This window comes from Silurus aristotelis (genome assembly GCF_946808225.1).
Source record: "Silurus aristotelis genome assembly, chromosome: 12".
Lineage (NCBI taxonomy): Eukaryota > Metazoa > Chordata > Actinopteri > Siluriformes > Siluridae > Silurus > Silurus aristotelis.
In genome coordinates this window covers 16,361,013-16,377,547 of record NC_139585.1, presented here as the reverse complement: position 1 = coordinate 16,377,547, position 16,535 = coordinate 16,361,013, and the positions used below count along the sequence as shown (strand labels likewise).

At 40.1% G+C, this 16,535-nt stretch overlaps 2 protein-coding genes across 5 annotated transcripts; one reads left to right on the top strand and one right to left on the bottom strand.

Annotated features, from left to right (window-relative positions):
- Positions 1 to 188: 188 nt before the first annotated feature.
- On the bottom strand, positions 189 to 2,871 carry LOC310735133 (BEN domain-containing protein 6). 3 transcript variants are annotated; one of them, XM_083557710.1, is made up of 7 exons: positions 2,685 to 2,870; positions 2,456 to 2,554; positions 1,882 to 1,941; positions 1,677 to 1,782; positions 1,337 to 1,578; positions 1,001 to 1,187; positions 189 to 795 (listed from the first exon to the last, which is right to left on the bottom strand). In XM_083557710.1, exons 1-7 carry the CDS (start codon positions 2,772 to 2,774, stop codon positions 599 to 601), a joined length of 981 nt encoding a protein of 326 aa, XP_083413836.1. In that variant the 5' UTR covers positions 2,775 to 2,870; the 3' UTR covers positions 189 to 598. The 3 variants fall into 3 exon arrangements, with proteins under 3 accessions (XP_083413836.1, XP_083413838.1, XP_083413837.1); XM_083557712.1 differs by having other exon boundaries at positions 2,456 to 2,589; positions 2,685 to 2,801; XM_083557711.1 differs by lacking the exon at positions 2,456 to 2,554 and having other exon boundaries at positions 2,685 to 2,871.
- A 5,468-nt stretch (positions 2,872 to 8,339) lies between these two features.
- nfe2l1b (nfe2 like bZIP transcription factor 1b) lies at positions 8,340 to 16,440 on the top strand. 2 transcript variants are annotated; one of them, XM_083557290.1, is made up of 6 exons: positions 8,340 to 8,591; positions 9,382 to 10,252; positions 11,105 to 11,332; positions 11,776 to 11,865; positions 11,998 to 12,156; positions 12,253 to 16,440. In XM_083557290.1, exons 2-6 carry the CDS (start codon positions 9,701 to 9,703, stop codon positions 13,621 to 13,623), a joined length of 2,400 nt encoding a protein of 799 aa, XP_083413416.1. In that variant the 5' UTR covers positions 8,340 to 8,591; positions 9,382 to 9,700; the 3' UTR covers positions 13,624 to 16,440. The 2 variants fall into 2 exon arrangements, with proteins under 2 accessions (XP_083413416.1, XP_083413417.1); XM_083557291.1 differs by lacking the exon at positions 8,340 to 8,591 and adding an exon at positions 8,897 to 9,243.
- Positions 16,441 to 16,535: the final 95 nt, after the last annotated feature.

Below are 16,535 nucleotides of genomic sequence, written 5' to 3'. Positions count from 1 at the left end.
TCGCTCAGTCATTGATTACCTTCATCTCAGCAGCTCTCTGCATGCAGTACACATTGTTCTCCATTGCCAATATTCACAGGGGCTTAGTCACACTGATATATCCAGTATCTTGTGTTTCTTTCACACAAATTCACACATTAATGTTCACGAGAACATGAATGACACAAACAATACTACTAATCTAATTGTTTGCTTTTACATCATTTTAATAACAAAAAAAATACATACATAAAGCTACAGTTGAGTAATAAGGACCATAATTTAGTAAGAAATACATTTATGATACAAGGAAAATAATGTTCACACCTTATTGTGCAGTGTATCTAGTACACAGCGATTAAATACAAAACATGAAGTGTTTACAGACCCACATTAATATCTATTCTTATTACTGAGTGTTTTCTTAATAGTTGGAGACCATCTGAACTATATTTAATTGCTTTTATCCGCTTTTTGTTATAGTCAATTTTTGTTAAGTGATAACATTTTTCAGGACAGTCCCCCCAAAAAAATAAAAAAAATAGGTGACAATCTGTACTGGTCATAATTAGCAGTGAATAAGGCTAGTTTGTTTGGTGAAAAAACAAATCACTGCTAATCAAACATTTGATTTTTGTCCAATTAAATCCAACTGAAGATTACTTGATCTAGGGCTGGATAAACTCAGAGCTTTAGGTTCTGGACCAGAGTGTGGAGGTTTTTTCCTCAATCTTTTTGCTTCATTTTGCAGTTTTTGACGAATGTAGCCCTTAATCTCAGCATCAGTTTTTCCAGGAAAAAAATACTGGACGGTTCCTGTAAGAGATAATTATTAGACATAAATTAGATCATTAACCAATACACATGGCACATAAATAGGCACCTATCTAAATCTATATCAAACCATACATGCGCTTGCCCTGAAACATCTGGTTGAAACAGTATTTGCTATCTGCATGCCTAAATATACTGTCATAATAAGCAGTACATGTGCCAAGGAACTAAATTTGCAGAGCCTTACTCAGAATAGCCTGCACCTCTTCAGTGGGCAGGGCGGGTTTGGGTTGACCCCTCTTATTGTACACTACACCAGAGATTGAATGGGAGGCCAAACAGTCTCTCTCATACAGTCCACGCAACAGATCATTGGTCAGCTTCTGGGCAGTGGTGCCAGTGTTGCACCTCTCCAAAAGTTCAGGTGTAATAAACTAAAACAATAAAATCACAATTACATTCAAAGCACTGCACATGACTGTTATATGTAATCAAAGATATAGACAGGTAGGCAACTGGTGAACCATGCACAACACAAATGATTTAATTTTCAATGATATTAAGCAGTGTAAGTCATCAATACCTCTGTGAAGAGACCATTCCTGTTGGAGACCTCATTAGATTTATGAGTAAGAGGTTCCTGCTTGACCCACTGCCCATTCATAACACCTGAGGCATACGGCATAGTCGGCATTAAAGCATCCACTTCAACAGGCTCGGTCATGGGGCTGGTGGAAACAGGAAGAGGTGACTTCTTATCTCCATTTGGCCACACTTGGGTCCTCTCAATCAGGGCCTCTAGGTTTTTAGCCAGCTTTCCACACGCTTTTATGGAAACAAGAACGTTTAATCATTTTAAACCCATCTTAAAAATTGAAATCAAAGTAATTCATTCATTATAAAAGGGCAACAATGTGACTTGCCTGTAAGGCACCGTAGTTGTTCCTTTAAACTCTCCATTTCCCGCTGCATGCATAGAACCATGGCAATTAGATCCATCTTCGAATAAGACTGTAAATATTCAGCCTCCTGAGAAAGAAAATATTTTGAGAGCTCAAAACTGTCCAGCATGTTAACTATGAGTTGTGTAGAACACTGGGCACACCTGTACTACAGACCTCCCCTTACCTCTGTAGTGGGATGTCCTTCGTCGAAACTGCCTGCAGGAGAGCAGTCGAGCCCATAACCCTGTCAGGACAAGACAAGACACTGAAACTGGGAGTAATTTTATGAACCATTAAGAAAGATTATGTTTTAATGGGATGCTTTTGAGGAAACCTATGCTGTTAGACCCAAAAAAGGATGCATGTCACTTTAAGGATTGTTCTTTTGAAACCGCAGTAGAGCATCAAACTGGTAGGAAAGTGTTTAAAGAAAGCTCTTTACACAAGATGTGCTGTGTGTAAGTGATGCCCTCTATGCCATGCTTTTAGACCTATTGTTCTCCATTAGGTAACCGGCATGGCTGCCTGCCCTACTGCTGCTCTACACCGCTGCTTCTCGTTCTGCGTCCAAAAGCAGAACCAGAAGAAGAAGAAAAAAGTAAAAGAGTGTAAAATTGTATCTTTTAAAACACTACTGTTTTATCAACCAACTCAGGCAGGCAAAGGGGGAAAATTCGATTGTTCATGTCAACCGGCTAATTGACTCCTAATTCTAAAAACACAGTATAGATATTATTAGGGGGAAATAAAGCCCAAACCCTCATGTCCAACTTCTGGAGCCCCGCGGCTCCTGGTGAATTCTCCTCCACTAGCTGTTTGGCAGCATCCATTTGTTTCCTCCGTTTCTGCAGCCCGTGCTGTCGGACAGGCGGCTCGTGTCATTCTAATTACTCTTTCATTTGAGACAATATTCCAAGTCACAGCCACAAACAAACAAAACAGGGGCACGAAAAACACTGAAAGAAACGTTTCCATTATATATCTTACGTAGAATTCGTCCAGTTTTTGCTCCTCTTTCTCGTCTTGCTCCTCATTTTCGTAGTCCAGAATACGCTTGGCTTTTGTTTTCCTTCTCATTTCTCTGCCATTATTTGATTATTTGCGCTCACTGAAACTGTGCCCCCCTCCTCCTCCCTCTCTCCTCTCACTCCTCTCTCCCCAGAATGCAGGACGCTCCCTGCACAAAGGCGACAAGCAGCCCTGACGCTGATACCGAGGGTTTAGAGGGAAACTATGCGATTATGCGGTTTCACTTCGAACACTTGGCTGATCCATGGCTCTGAACTGAGAAATCAGACACCCGGTCCTCGGGCTGAACGTGGCACGAGCTCGGATCCGTGTCGCTCGCGCTTAAAACGGAGATCCTCGCTGATCAACAGGGTGTGCAGATGATCTTTACTCTCTCCACTGTGTACAAAAAACAATCAGGATGCGCTTTAATGTAGTGTTTCACTTCGGATTTCGTGCATCTAGCGCAGTTGCATACACTTTTTTTTTTTGTACCGGGCTGTTAGAGAAGTTAGATTTGTCTACAGTTTTTGAGTGATCAGGAACAGTTCCCTGGAAAGCACTTAAGCATCTACAAAGTGATCAGTGCCTCATGCAGGCCAGATCACAAATTAACCAATCCCATTGCACCACTGAACAATAACGAGTAGTAGTTAAAAATACATCTACGACAGGCAAAAATATATCAACTGTTTTCAAATGCAGCTTAAAGAAATTAGTTTCCAAACCCAAGCTTGGAGATCTACAGCTGAGATTCTGGATTTACTTGCGTCACAAAACACCTGCTGTTAATTATTAAACCATCCATGAGTTAGATCCGGTGTTTAGAAATGGGAAACATTTACCATCAAACTAGTGGATCTCCAGGGGTCTCCAAACTGCATTAAATATCTTTCCAACCTCGTCCTATACCCCTTTGTCACATACATTTGTGTTTTTTTTTTATTATTATTATTATTATTATTATTATTATTATTATTATTATTATTATTATTATTATTATTATTCATCTTGATCAGGTTCATGGTGGATCTGGATTCTCTTATATAACAGATGTTTCTAAAACGAGAAGGCAAAGTTTAAAGACCTGAGGCAAGTCTGATGTTTTTGGTGCTGCAGATCTTTCACTGCTTGTACAGTATTGTGGCCAAAATTGCTGCAAAACTGTAAACTATTTGTAACTGTCAGTTAATTATGGTTTGTCCTCTCCAGTTTAAAATATAAAAACGACACAGTTCGCAATGACTGTTGAGCACTCTTCTAATCACTGTCTTATTTTTATGTTGTACTTATTTTGATATTTTTGTTCTGCGTCCCATATTTGCAGAACTGGCCATTTATGCCACCTAGTGGTAGACATTTATAAAGCACTTATTTATACATTTATTCCCAACCAACAGCTTAACCCACTGAGCTACCACTTCTCACTTAATACATATTTGATACAATTACAATAATAGTCTATTACAATTTTTGTTACATACATGAACAAATATTCTTAGACGAGTAGAGCAGAAATCATGTCTAGGCATTATGTCAAAAAAGCATTTATGGCAATGTGAGAACTTTTTGAACTTTTTGTGAGAACCTTTAGATACCTACACTGGTGAACTGAAACACTGACCCCATACTCCCTTTTATGTGCAAGGGGTTTTAGCATAAATAAAACATTATACAGGTCTCACTCATACTCTATTAAGGCTGTAAACACACCAAACAACCTTTTGATAAATAATTCAATGAACTGACTTGGGGGTCAAAGTGACTTAGTGGTTATCAGGTTAACTTTGTATCTCGGTGGTTGGAGTTCAAATCTGATCATTGTGCTGTGTTTGCATGCTTTTACTTGGCTTTGGTTTCCTTCCATTGTCTAAAGACATGCTTTGTAGGCCAATTGACATGGAATTAAATAAATGGGCTTCTGCCCAGAATACAAACAGTGTACAAATGTGACAATCAAATGAAATGTAACTATGAATAATTAAATGTTGCACAAAAATATTATTTTATATGTGCTATGGAAAAGTCCTGATTTCAGATTTCAAACACAGATGCCTTAGTGGATTTTGACAATTCAAAACAATTATTTTGCCAGTAACATCACCAGTCAGTCCATATTCCATATTGCCTGCATATTTTTTTTAATGTTCCACATGTTTGTGAGGTAATCAAACTACATATACAGTTGTATTGGGTATATTTTGTTTATAAAATATAAAGTTTCTGAAAACTACAGTCTTACCTAAAATTATATACTGTTTATTGTTTAGATATACAGTATATGTCAGTTGGATTTAAGTTCTGTCCTTTCAAAGTCTGTTTAAAAGAAAAAACCATCTTGTTCAAAGTTGCTTTTTAGATTCCTCTTCTTCTTCTTCTCCTTCTTCTTCTTTCGGCTGCTTCCATTAGGGGTCGCCACGGCGGATCATCGGTCTCCATACCCCTCTGTCCTCTACATCTGCCTCTTTCATCCCAACTACCTGCATGTCTTCCCTCACCATGACCTTCCTCTTTTCCCCCTTCCTGGTGGCTCCATCCTCAGCATTCTTTTACTGATATACCCCATGTCCCTCCACACGATGCACTTTATGTGACCAGGACACTTTCTAGTCCTTAGCCCTGTGTTTTCTGTTTTCTATAATTATTGTTGTATGTAGCATCAGGGTTCAGGAGGAATGTTGTTTAATGTCACTGTGTAATGCCTCAGCGATATATGGTTGAAATGACAATAAAAGCTTCTTGACTTGACTTGCACATGTTCAAACCATCTCAATCGCGCCTCCCTTACCGTGTCTTCAAAACGTCCTACATGCGCAGTCCCTCTAATTAACTAATTTTTTAATCCTGTCCATCCTCATCACTCCCAATAAAAATCTCAGCATCTTTAGGTCTGCTACCTCCAGCTCCACCTTCTGTCTTTTGGTCAATGCCAAGACAATGTCTCTAAACCATACAACATCGTAGGTCTCACCACAGTGCTTTAAACTTTCCCTTTCACTCTTGCAGATACTCTTCTATCACACATCACTCCTGCAACTCTTCTTCACCCACTCCACCCTGCCTGCGCTCTTTTCTTCACTTCTCTAACACACTCTCCATTACTTTGCACTGTTGATCCCAGGTACAAGTGGCTTCCACTAGTCTTTCCCATAACTTCATGAGGTGACTGATCAATTTTATTCTGTAATAATTTTTATCCTGTAGTTGCTGCAGGTCTGCACATCTCCCTTATTCTTAAAGATCGGTACAAGCACACTCCTCCATTCCTCAGGCATCCTCTCACCTTCCAAAATCTTGTTAAACAATCTGGTTAAAAACTCCATTGAAGTCTCTCCAAAACATCTTCATGCTTCTACTGGTATGTCATCTGGTCCTACCAACTTTCCACTCTTCATCCTCTTAATCACTACTCTCACTTCCTATTCCCTATTTTCCTCATTCATCAGCTGCTCAAAATACTCCCTCCACCTTCTCAACACACTCTCCTCACTAGTAAACGCATTTCTATCTCCATCCTTTATTGCTCTAACTTCCAGCACATCCTTCCCAGCTTGGTCTCTCTGCCTGGCCAATCGGTACAAATCCTTTTCTCCTTCCTTAATGTCCAACTTCTCATACAGCTCCTCATATGTCTTTCCCTTGGCTTTTGCTACATCCCTCTTCACCTGCTTCTGCATCTTCTTGTACTCCTGCCTACTTTTCTCATCACTTTGTTGATTCTAATCCTGTTTTGCCAACCTTTTTCTCATGCTCTCCTGCACTTCCTCATTCCACCACCACATCTCTTTGTCTTCTTTTCTATTTCCAGATGCCACATCAAGTACCCTTCTAGCTGTCTCCCTTATCACTTCTGCAGTAGTTGCCCAATCATCCAGCACCTCTTCACCACCACCGAGACCCTGTCCGACCTCTTCCCTGAATCTTATACTACAGTCTTCCTCCTTCAGTTTCCACCATCTTATTCTTTTTTCATTCATGACTCTCCTCCTCTTCTTCACCTCTAAAGCCATCCTACAGACCACCATCCGATTCTGTCTAGCTACACAGTCCCCTGCCAACACCTTACAGTCTCCAATCTCTTTCAGGTTGCATCTGCTACATAGAGCATAGTCCACCTGTGTGCACCTTCCTCCACTCTTATATGTCACCCTATGATCCTCCTTCTTCTTAAAATATGTATTCACCACTGCCATTTCCATCCTTTTAGCAAAATCTACCACCATCTGCCCTTCTACATTCCTCTCCTTAAGACCATACCTACCCATCACCTACTCATCACCTCTGTTCCCTTCACCAACATGCCCATTAAAGTCTGCCCCAATCACTAATCTTTCTTTCCTCTCCACCACTTTATCCAACTCACGGAAGAATTTTTCTTTCGCCTCTATTTCACAGCCCACTTGTGGAGCATAATCACTGATGACATTTATCATCACCCCTTTAACTTTTAGCTTCACAATCATCACACTATTAGAAACTTTCTTCATCTCCACTACACTCTTACTGTACTCTTTCTTAAGAATCACCCCTACACCATTTCTCTTTACATCTACACAATGGTAAAACAGTTTTAACCCACCTCCAATGTTCCTGGGCCTTACTCCCTTTCCACTTGTTCTCCTGAACACACAACATACCTTTCTCCGTTCCATTATATCAGCTACCTCTCTCCCTTTACCAGTCATAGTACCAACATTGAAAGCACCCACCCTGACTTCCACTCTCCTACACTTCTCCTTTCCCTGCTGTCTTTGTAGACTTCTTTTTTTCTCTCCTTCTCCTCCTTGTGTTTAACAGTAGCCCAATTTCAACCGTTACCCTGTTACAATACCTGTGGCGGTCGTTGGTAACCTGGGCCTCGACCGATCGGTATGAAATTCTGGTTTATATTTGATTTGATTTGGCACGTTTTATGCTGGATGCCCTTCCTAACGCAACCCTCCCCATTTATCCAGGCTTGATGATTGTTGTGATATAATAATTATTATTAATTCTTCAGTATATTTTAACTTGGCTAAAGAAAATGTGAACACTGTGTTTAGCAGGAAAAACAGGTGTTGTGTACTGTATGAATTGATCATTTGATAAATCAATTTGGGCCGATTTCTCTGTTAGCTATGAAACCAGGCTGCTAATTACCTACAAAGCCAGCAAATAGTTATTATTTCTGAGCTTTTCCCTATGTAAGATTATATTATAGATTATATGACTATATTATTTTTTCTTAAAAAGAGTATTGGCATATGATAATAGAGCAATGCCTATAGTAAAAATAAATTTTTCTAAGCAAAAATCTCATTGATTGTATGTATATTAAGTCAGAATTTTATTTTAAAATATCAATATTTAGAGTTATTTGTCTTGACATTACATGTCAACATTTTGACACATTGCTGCTGTCAAAAACCAAAGATTTTTTCCCCTTCTTCTGAGGTTTCGAAACTTTTCAGTTTGTATTTAAAGTGATGTTTGGGTTGGTTTGCTAACAACCATATAATGTCTCTGATTTAAAAAAATTAAAGCGATCAGTTATTTCTTTATTTATTTTCTGATGTAGTAAAGTGAGTTACACGAGTCCAATATTATTACACGTGTAAAAAGGGGCGGTGATCGTTGTTGTTTTTCCTGATTAATGATCTCATTCAGACGTGAGCCCTGGAATATTCTACGCATGCGCGTTATCAAAAACGTGTTCCTCTGTCAGGGAACTTATCGGCAAGGGAGAAATTTTGCAAGTCATGGTGGGCCATTCAAGCCAGCACTTACGATAACATTAAATAATTCTATTGAAAGAAACGATCTTTTTTTTTTTCCTTTAAAGAAAGTGGCCACTGCTTATGAGTGCCGTCTAGATATTTCTGGCTGTTTTATCTCTAAACACTTGGTGTAAGTATGAACGGAGGGTTTTTAAATCTGGCTGATTAGCTAGGTTAGCCAGTTAGCCTGGCTGGGACAAGGGAACTAGCCGGCTAATTGTCGTTCGTTGCTAATGTATAATGTATACGTGCTACTGTATATAATCTTGTAGCGTTTGGTAGAATTTATTTTATACGCGTATTGGTGTCTGTACCGCATAAATACATAAAGGCGTATAAGATCCTCGGAGTTGTTTTGATATTTTCGGCGTCCTCACTATCTTTTCCCCTCAGTGCCCGCCCCTGGAGCGTTCTCATTGATTGGGATACGAGAAACGCCGGCGCATGATGCTTCTCATTGCTTCGCGAGAAGCTCCTCAGCCAATCAGATATTGTTGCGCCACTTGTTGCTAACGTTGTTGGTGATTGCCGATAGCGGAAGTAGGAAAGAGCACTTCCTGGATGTTAAGCATATAAATAGCGTTTTGTTTGTTATTCGGGAGACAGTTAATAGACGTCTGGACCGCCGGCATTGTTTAGAAACCGATATTTAAGTGGTGTTCCATGATTTCATCGTGTTCTTGAGGAGGATCGCTCGTGTTATTCTGTTTGTTTGGCCGTGTAGGAGGTTAGTCGGCAGATGGGTTCGTGATGGCACGGAAAGGAGGGAGGCAGGATTTAATGTACGTTAACGCCAGAACTGCAAGATACCAAACTCTCAGGAGGAATAAGAGCTTTTGGGGACGGGATTGAAAAGAATTCACTGTACATTTGGCCCTGAACTTGTGCTGATTCTTCTTTTTTTTTTTTGTCATCTGCAGATCGGAGGAGCTTTCAGGAAGTAATTGAAAATTAAATGGTGGGATCTAAGCATCTGACTGGATAGACACTTGAAACTGAGGACAAAGGAACTTAATTTCTAAACCCCCCTTAATTTCCCTAAACAAGCCTATGTTTTCGTAAACCCCCATTATTATTTTTTTTTGTAATGGTTGCTTGACATTTAGTAGTTATTTATGATATAAAGCACTGTGTGTGTAAGTGTTAGATCTAGTGTAAATCTTCTGGTTTTTTTCTTTCTTTTTTTTTTTTTTTTTTAGTTTTGTTTTTAACTTTTCAATTTATTTCCTTTGCCAAGAAATGCTTTACTTGAAAAAGTACTTCACAGAGGGTCTGATTCAGTTCACTATCCTCCTGAGTCTCATTGGGGTGCGGGTGGACGTGGACACCTATTTAAACAGTCAGCTGCCCCCGCTCCGTGAAATCATCTTGGGCCCGAGCTCAGCCTACACACAGACACAGTTCCACAACCTGCGCAACACCCTGGACGGCTATGGCATCCATCCGAAAAGCGTGGACCTGGATCATTTCTTTGCCATTCGTCGGCTGCTGAATCAGGTGCGCTCTCTGGATCACCTGCGTGTGCCCAGCACTGAGCTGAACGCTTGGTTGGTTCACCGTGACCCTGAGACTGTGGTGTCTGCAACCAGCCAGTCCAGTCCCACCATTGCTCTGGACAATGGCGGCAGCCTGGAGGACGTGAACAGCCCTGAACCCTCGGCCATGAGAGGGGCCGGCAGCACTTCTGAATCATCCTACAACCTTAGTGGAGAGGACAGTTTGGGTGCTGTGGCCCCCGAGGCCAATCAGGAACAAGGCAGCAGGGACAGCGTTGATGAGCTTTCTAAAGAGGTGCAGTGTTTTATAATGGCTTTCTGAATCTGTTGGCACCGATTTATTTTTACTTATGTGTGGGTAAATTTTAATGCTAAATCTTGCTGCATTTTGAGATGAATTCAATGGGTGTGGCAGCTGTCTCATACTGCCTGTGATGTATGTTTTTCTTGTACCTCCTTACCTAGGATTATACAAATGGCATGTTCTATATTTTACCAGCATTGTCTATGATTTTTTTATTGTTAATAGAAGCTATGTATATGCATAGCATACTATTGCCAAAAAGAATCCTTAAGAATACAAAGCAGGCAGCTTTTAGGAGAGCAGACGCCCCGTTTGTATTTGTCAGTTTTTTCCCTTAATCATCACAAAGTTTCATAGTGTTAGTGTTTATTTTTAGCAACTGCAGCTGGAAAATACCTAAAAGGCATGAGGTCCAATCCATTTTAGAATCTAGGTCAGTTTAATGAGATAGAGGATTAAATATCAGATGCAGGCATGGTATAAGTGAGGTAACCATTTTTAAAATATCAGGTAGCGAATAATCAGTTAACATGTCAATTTTTTTGTTTTAATTTGGCTTGCCTGCCAAAGAGTGCCACATATCTATTGCTTCACAGTTGGTCTTATTATAGTGGTGTCATTATTGTGCCACTAAAGATGACCTGGGAGGACTTCACAGTCCATTACACTATAGAAAACATTTCCGGTGCTTATTGTGATTGCGTGATGCTCACTTTTTTTACATACTTTGCCCCTATGTCAGACAAAATTCTTCTTCTTCTTTTTTTTTTTTACTACATATTTGGACCAAGCCCTTTTCTTTAGTCTCCTGACCTCAGTATGGTCCTGCATATTTTTCTCTAGGACATAGACCTTATAGATATCCTCTGGAGACAGGATATTGACCTCGGAGCTGGACGGGAAGTGTTTAACTACAGCAGCAGGCAGAAGGATGGTGAGGCAGATAAACCGAATGAGACAAACGAGGAGGCAGGTGTACGGGAGGAGGACTGGAGAAATGGAATCAATTTGCAGGAGGGTCAGGGCATAACTCTTGTGGATGGAGAGACCGGAGAGAGCATACCTGAGGAGGTAGCACTTTATTGTACATTATGATTATTAGTGTTTTATTTTGAATGTTTGAGCTTTCTATACTACTTGGGTTAAGCAAGACTGAAGTGCACAAGGCTGGTGTTTATCTCTGCAGTAAGTAGCAGCAGCAGCGTTTTCCATATTGCGTTTAGGATCCGTAGATCTGGCCACACACATCTCATTCTAAATTTAACTACAAAACTATTTTTAATTGCTGAAAGAATTGCTTTAAAAGCTTGTAAACATGTCTAATTGGTCAATTTGTACTTACGGCAATGAATAATTAATGTCAAACTGAATAACCAACTTTTTGTCAATTTCACATGACATGTCTATGTAATTCATGTAGGAAATATCTAGAGGGTCTTGGTAAAAGATCATGTACAGCTCAAGCAATTTGACCTTGCAGAGGCAATAACCTTTCTCGTTATCTTTCTGTCTAGCTCCCCAGCCTTTACACACAGACATCAATGTCTCTACAGGAATGTCTGAGGCTTCTGGAGGCCACCTTTCCTTTTGGAGAGGAATCGGAGGTACCAGATCCTTGCTAATACTAATGCCATTATTATCATGACTGCTTTTTTGTATTTATTTATTGTTTTTAACTTTTCTCTTTCTGAGAAAGTGATTCCTTTAATTATTGTTTTTCCTTGTTCAATTTAAAGTTCCAGGGTACAGAAGCTGCCCCTCAACTGAGTGAGCCAGCCGAAAATGTTCCTTCGACATCCCAGGGGCTTTCGCTGTCTGCCCCTTTGCCTCAGTCTGATGCACCTTTAGACTTGGAACAGCAATGGCAGGACATAATGGCAATCATGGAGCTGCAGGTTTGTATTTTCTGCACATTCTTTATAATCCTATGGCATAATAGATGCTTAAATTTGACAGAATCTCTCAGTACATTTGTCACCTCTTTCCGCAAGGAAATGGAGGTGAATAACGCGCCGGAAAATGGAAATCTCAACAACAACACGAATGACACTCCTGCTAACGCCAGCGAATTGGGCACAATGTCAAGTTTTGGTGTTGCACAATCCAGTCTCATTAACCAGGATGTGAGTCTTCATCAGGCATCCCTCCCAAGCTGCAGTCAGGACCTTCCCAATCTTTTTAACCCTGATTTAGATCCTTCTGTTGGGCAGCGGCCTACTCTCGTTAGGCTCTCCGCCAGCAATTCATCTAATGTCAACTCAACGTTTGGAGTCACAAATCTTACTGGGCTGTTTCTCCCACCACTCAACAGCACCAACAACTTGACCTCTTCCCCAGCGCTGCCTGATCCATTTGTTAGCCTGCTGGAAGAGTCCATGTTGGATGAAATTAGCCTGTTAGATCTTGCAATGGAGGAAGGCTTTAGTCAGGCTCAAGCCTCACAACTAGAAGATGAGCTCGACTCAGACTCTGGATTGTCTTTGGATTCAGGACACAGCCCTGTCTCTCCCAGCAATTCTGAGACATCATGTTCCTCAGCTGCATCTTCTTCCTCCACTTCTGCCACTTTCTCTGAGGAAGGTGCAGTGGGCTACAGCACAGATTCTGAAGTGGTGGCCGATGCAGAGGAGGGAGCTGTTGGAGGTTACCAGCCTGAATATAGCAAGCTGTGCCGCATGAGCTATCAGGACCCATCTCATTTTCATAACCTGCCACAGCTGGACAGCATCAATCACAACCACACCTACAATCTGCCACTGGCCTCCTCATACCCTGAGCAGCCACAGATGCTTGGATCCTGCAGTAAAAAGTGCAGAGATAAGCACCTGCAACAAACCAAGATTCATCCAGCACGAGAATTCATCGACAAGCAGTCGAGCCGCGACGAACGTCGGGCCAAAGCCATGAAAATTCCATTTTCCAATGATAAAATTGTCAACCTTCCTGTTGAAGAGTTCAACGAGCTTCTGTCCAAACACCATCTCACTGAAGCCCAACTTTCTCTCATTCGTGATATCCGCAGACGTGGGAAAAACAAAATGGCTGCGCAGAACTGCCGCAAACGCAAGCTGGACACCATCATCAACCTTGAGCAAGGTGTGCAGGATCTGCGGCGTGACAAAGCCCGGCTGCTGAAGGAGAAGATGGAATGTCTGCGCTGTATCAGGCAGATGAAGCAGAAGGTGCAAAACCTTTATCAGGAAGTATTCAGCCAGCTGCGTGATGAACAAGGCAGACCATATCCAGCTAGCGAGTATTGCCTGCAGTACACTGCTGATGGTAGCGTGCTCATTACACCTCGAAGCATGACGCTTGAGCAAAGTCGTAAGCCTGAGAAGAAACAGAAGGACAAAAAGAAGTGAGGTCCTGCTTCTTTCTTTTGCTGCCAAGGTTTCACCACAAAAATACTATACGGTGGAAGTAAATGATGTTTATTTTTCCTTTGAGAAGATTCTAGCAAGGAAAAGAAAATTGCACTGTCAGTGTTGTTCCTGCATTAGGTTTTCTCCTTTTTTCTTTCTTTTGGTTCAAATGTTTTCTCCAGAAATATGAAGCAGAATTGCTTTTTAAAGTTCCAATTTTCTGTTAATTTACTTGGAGTATGACCTGAATGGTAAATTGACTGAATCTAAGAAGAGTAAAAGAGGCAAACCATAGCTGTGGAGACACTGGCTAATCTGAGGACAAATTGAGGAATTGACCTTAATCTCCATCAAGATCCCAAAAACAAACAAAAAAAAGAATGCAAGGCTAGCTGCTGATCAGCCCTAGGGCTTTTTAGTATTGGCCTCTGGAGTATGTGAATACCCTGCCAATAGTCCTTTAGTGTTAAAGAGGAGCGCCCTTGTTTCTGAAGATGGTGGCGTATCCCTCGGAAGTTGGAAGATGTACTTTTGTGCTGAGAAAACGAATGCAAAAGAAAGCATACCCTCAGTAACCAATGGTTGTGTATGTTTTGTTTCCTGTTCCATCACAGTGGTCATTTCTGTACCATTACCAATGTGATCACAATGACATAACATAAGGAAATGACACGTCCTGTGGACAATTACATTTGAAACCTGACAGGTTTCTTTGGGTATTAATACCACTTGCCATGGAGTTTGGAAAAGTTGGACAAAGTATAACGGTTAAGAATGAGTTTGAGGTAGTGTTTGCGGCTGGTATGAATGAGATGAAAATTAAATACTGAGTAAAGATGCACACTGCATTGCTAATAAATCAGCTTCTGTGCTCTGCTCATTGCTGTAAATCATCTCTGTCGCTTGGATGTAATCTCTCTTTCAAGTCTTTAGCAGTCGTTTCTCTTCTTTCCATAGTTTTTCTCTCCATGTGCATAAACTGCTACATAAGCTACAGGGCCTAATTTTTTTCCCCTCCTGAATTCTGTCAGAAGCGTTTCACTGCTTGCACTTGGACGTTCTTAAAAGAAAAGAAAAAATCAAAACAACCAGGAAAAAAAAACTGTACAGAGTTATGTTAAATAACAGCTGATCACCTGCTTTTCAGACTTAGTTTTTGATGTAGTACCGGACTGCTATGTTGTACAAGCAACAGGTGCTAAGTACAGTTCTCACTCCAAGACATTTTCTTTTAGTTAGTCAGTAGTTTTCTGTTTGATTGTCATTGAACAAGTTACTCTGAAATAATGAGAAAATCGGAATTAATGTTCAGATCATTAGAGCATAGTTCTGTTGCAGTTTCTTTTTTTGAATGAACCAATGTGTAAAAGTGTGAAGTGAATATCACTTTTTGCCCCACTCCCCTTTACTTGTGGAACCTCCCCTGTTCAACAGACAAACTCTTAACACTACAAGGTTTTAGCTTAGTGAAAAATATTTTAGCTGGAGACCTAAAATGCTGCTTAGCATGTACCCCTGAAATCAGATCATTCTTATAGGCGGCATAAAAGTTGCTTTAGAATGATTCAGGGGACTAGCATACATGTGATGTGTAACATCTTCAAAATGGAGCTTAAGCACTAATGAGAACTTTAATCTTCACTAGATGAATCCATCTTCATTGTTTCTTCACTTCTACCAGTTTCCATTGATCACATCTACACTGCACACATGCAGCGCCACCTGTGTGTGGAGTTATTTTCCTGTCAAATGTTAAACAAATTATAGCACCTTTTTTTTTCAATTGAAAAAGAATTGGTCATCTGTAACGGCGATTATAACCTTCTGATACAAATGGCACCCTATCAAACTGCAAGTCCTAATTGACATTTTTACATGTCTTGTTCTTGTTATTTCCAGACACACTTTGAGAAGTTAACAGCTTTTGTATTATCGCTGTGTACGCTGCCAAAGCGCTTCATTGGCACTTTCCTTAATCTTTATAATGATAACCAATTAAAAGGTGTAATGTCACAGAACGCTAAGGAGGCTGGCCTCAGAGAGCTACATATTAACATCAAGCAGTTCACCTAAATAAGGCGTCTATAATAATCCATTCTGCGCCAGTATGGTTTTCATATTTTGAGGGAAAAAAAATGGTCATTTGAAATCTAAAGTTAGTTGAATTAAGTATAAATATATGTGGTATTAAAAGCAGCCATACTGACTGACAAGATTGAATGCCACTGGCTTTCAGATCATATTCTTAAAGCATCAAAACTATGCACGTGAAGCAGTGTTTAATCCCATCAACAGTCTGTCAAGTATAAACTAAATGTTTGAATGTGTATTTGAAATAGCCACAACATGCATACATTTAGATTTTCTTCAAATTTAAGTAACTTTGCAATTTCATAAAAAGGAGTTTGTCAGGAAATGCACTCTGTACACGATGGTCTGGTTGTTGCAATATGCAAGGAGAAAACGTCACCATTATTTTGATGAGAGAACCTTTTACGATATTCTATAGGTATGAAGTAGATCAATTAAATTATTTAAACAACAACAAAAGATCAGACATGGAAACTGCTTAAAATAGCTCCTGGTCATATGTTGTCACTACTTGTCACCATGCACTGATTTGTTTTGTGTCTTGTTTGTTTTGTAAATATGTTCGTCTTGTTTTGATTTTAAGATATTTTGGCCCTCTGTGTTTCACCAGGCCTTTCTGACACCTATTTTATTTTGATTTACTTCTTGATTTTGAAAGATTTGCTGGCAATCTGGGAATTATTATTTTTTTGGTCGGTTAATAAACTTTTTTTTTTATTATTATTATTTTCAAGTCATATTTTGCCTTGTGGTTAAGTTCGAGATACAGCATGTGAATGCTAAATGAGAAAAACACAGATGTAGAGAGTATAGTGCCTTAA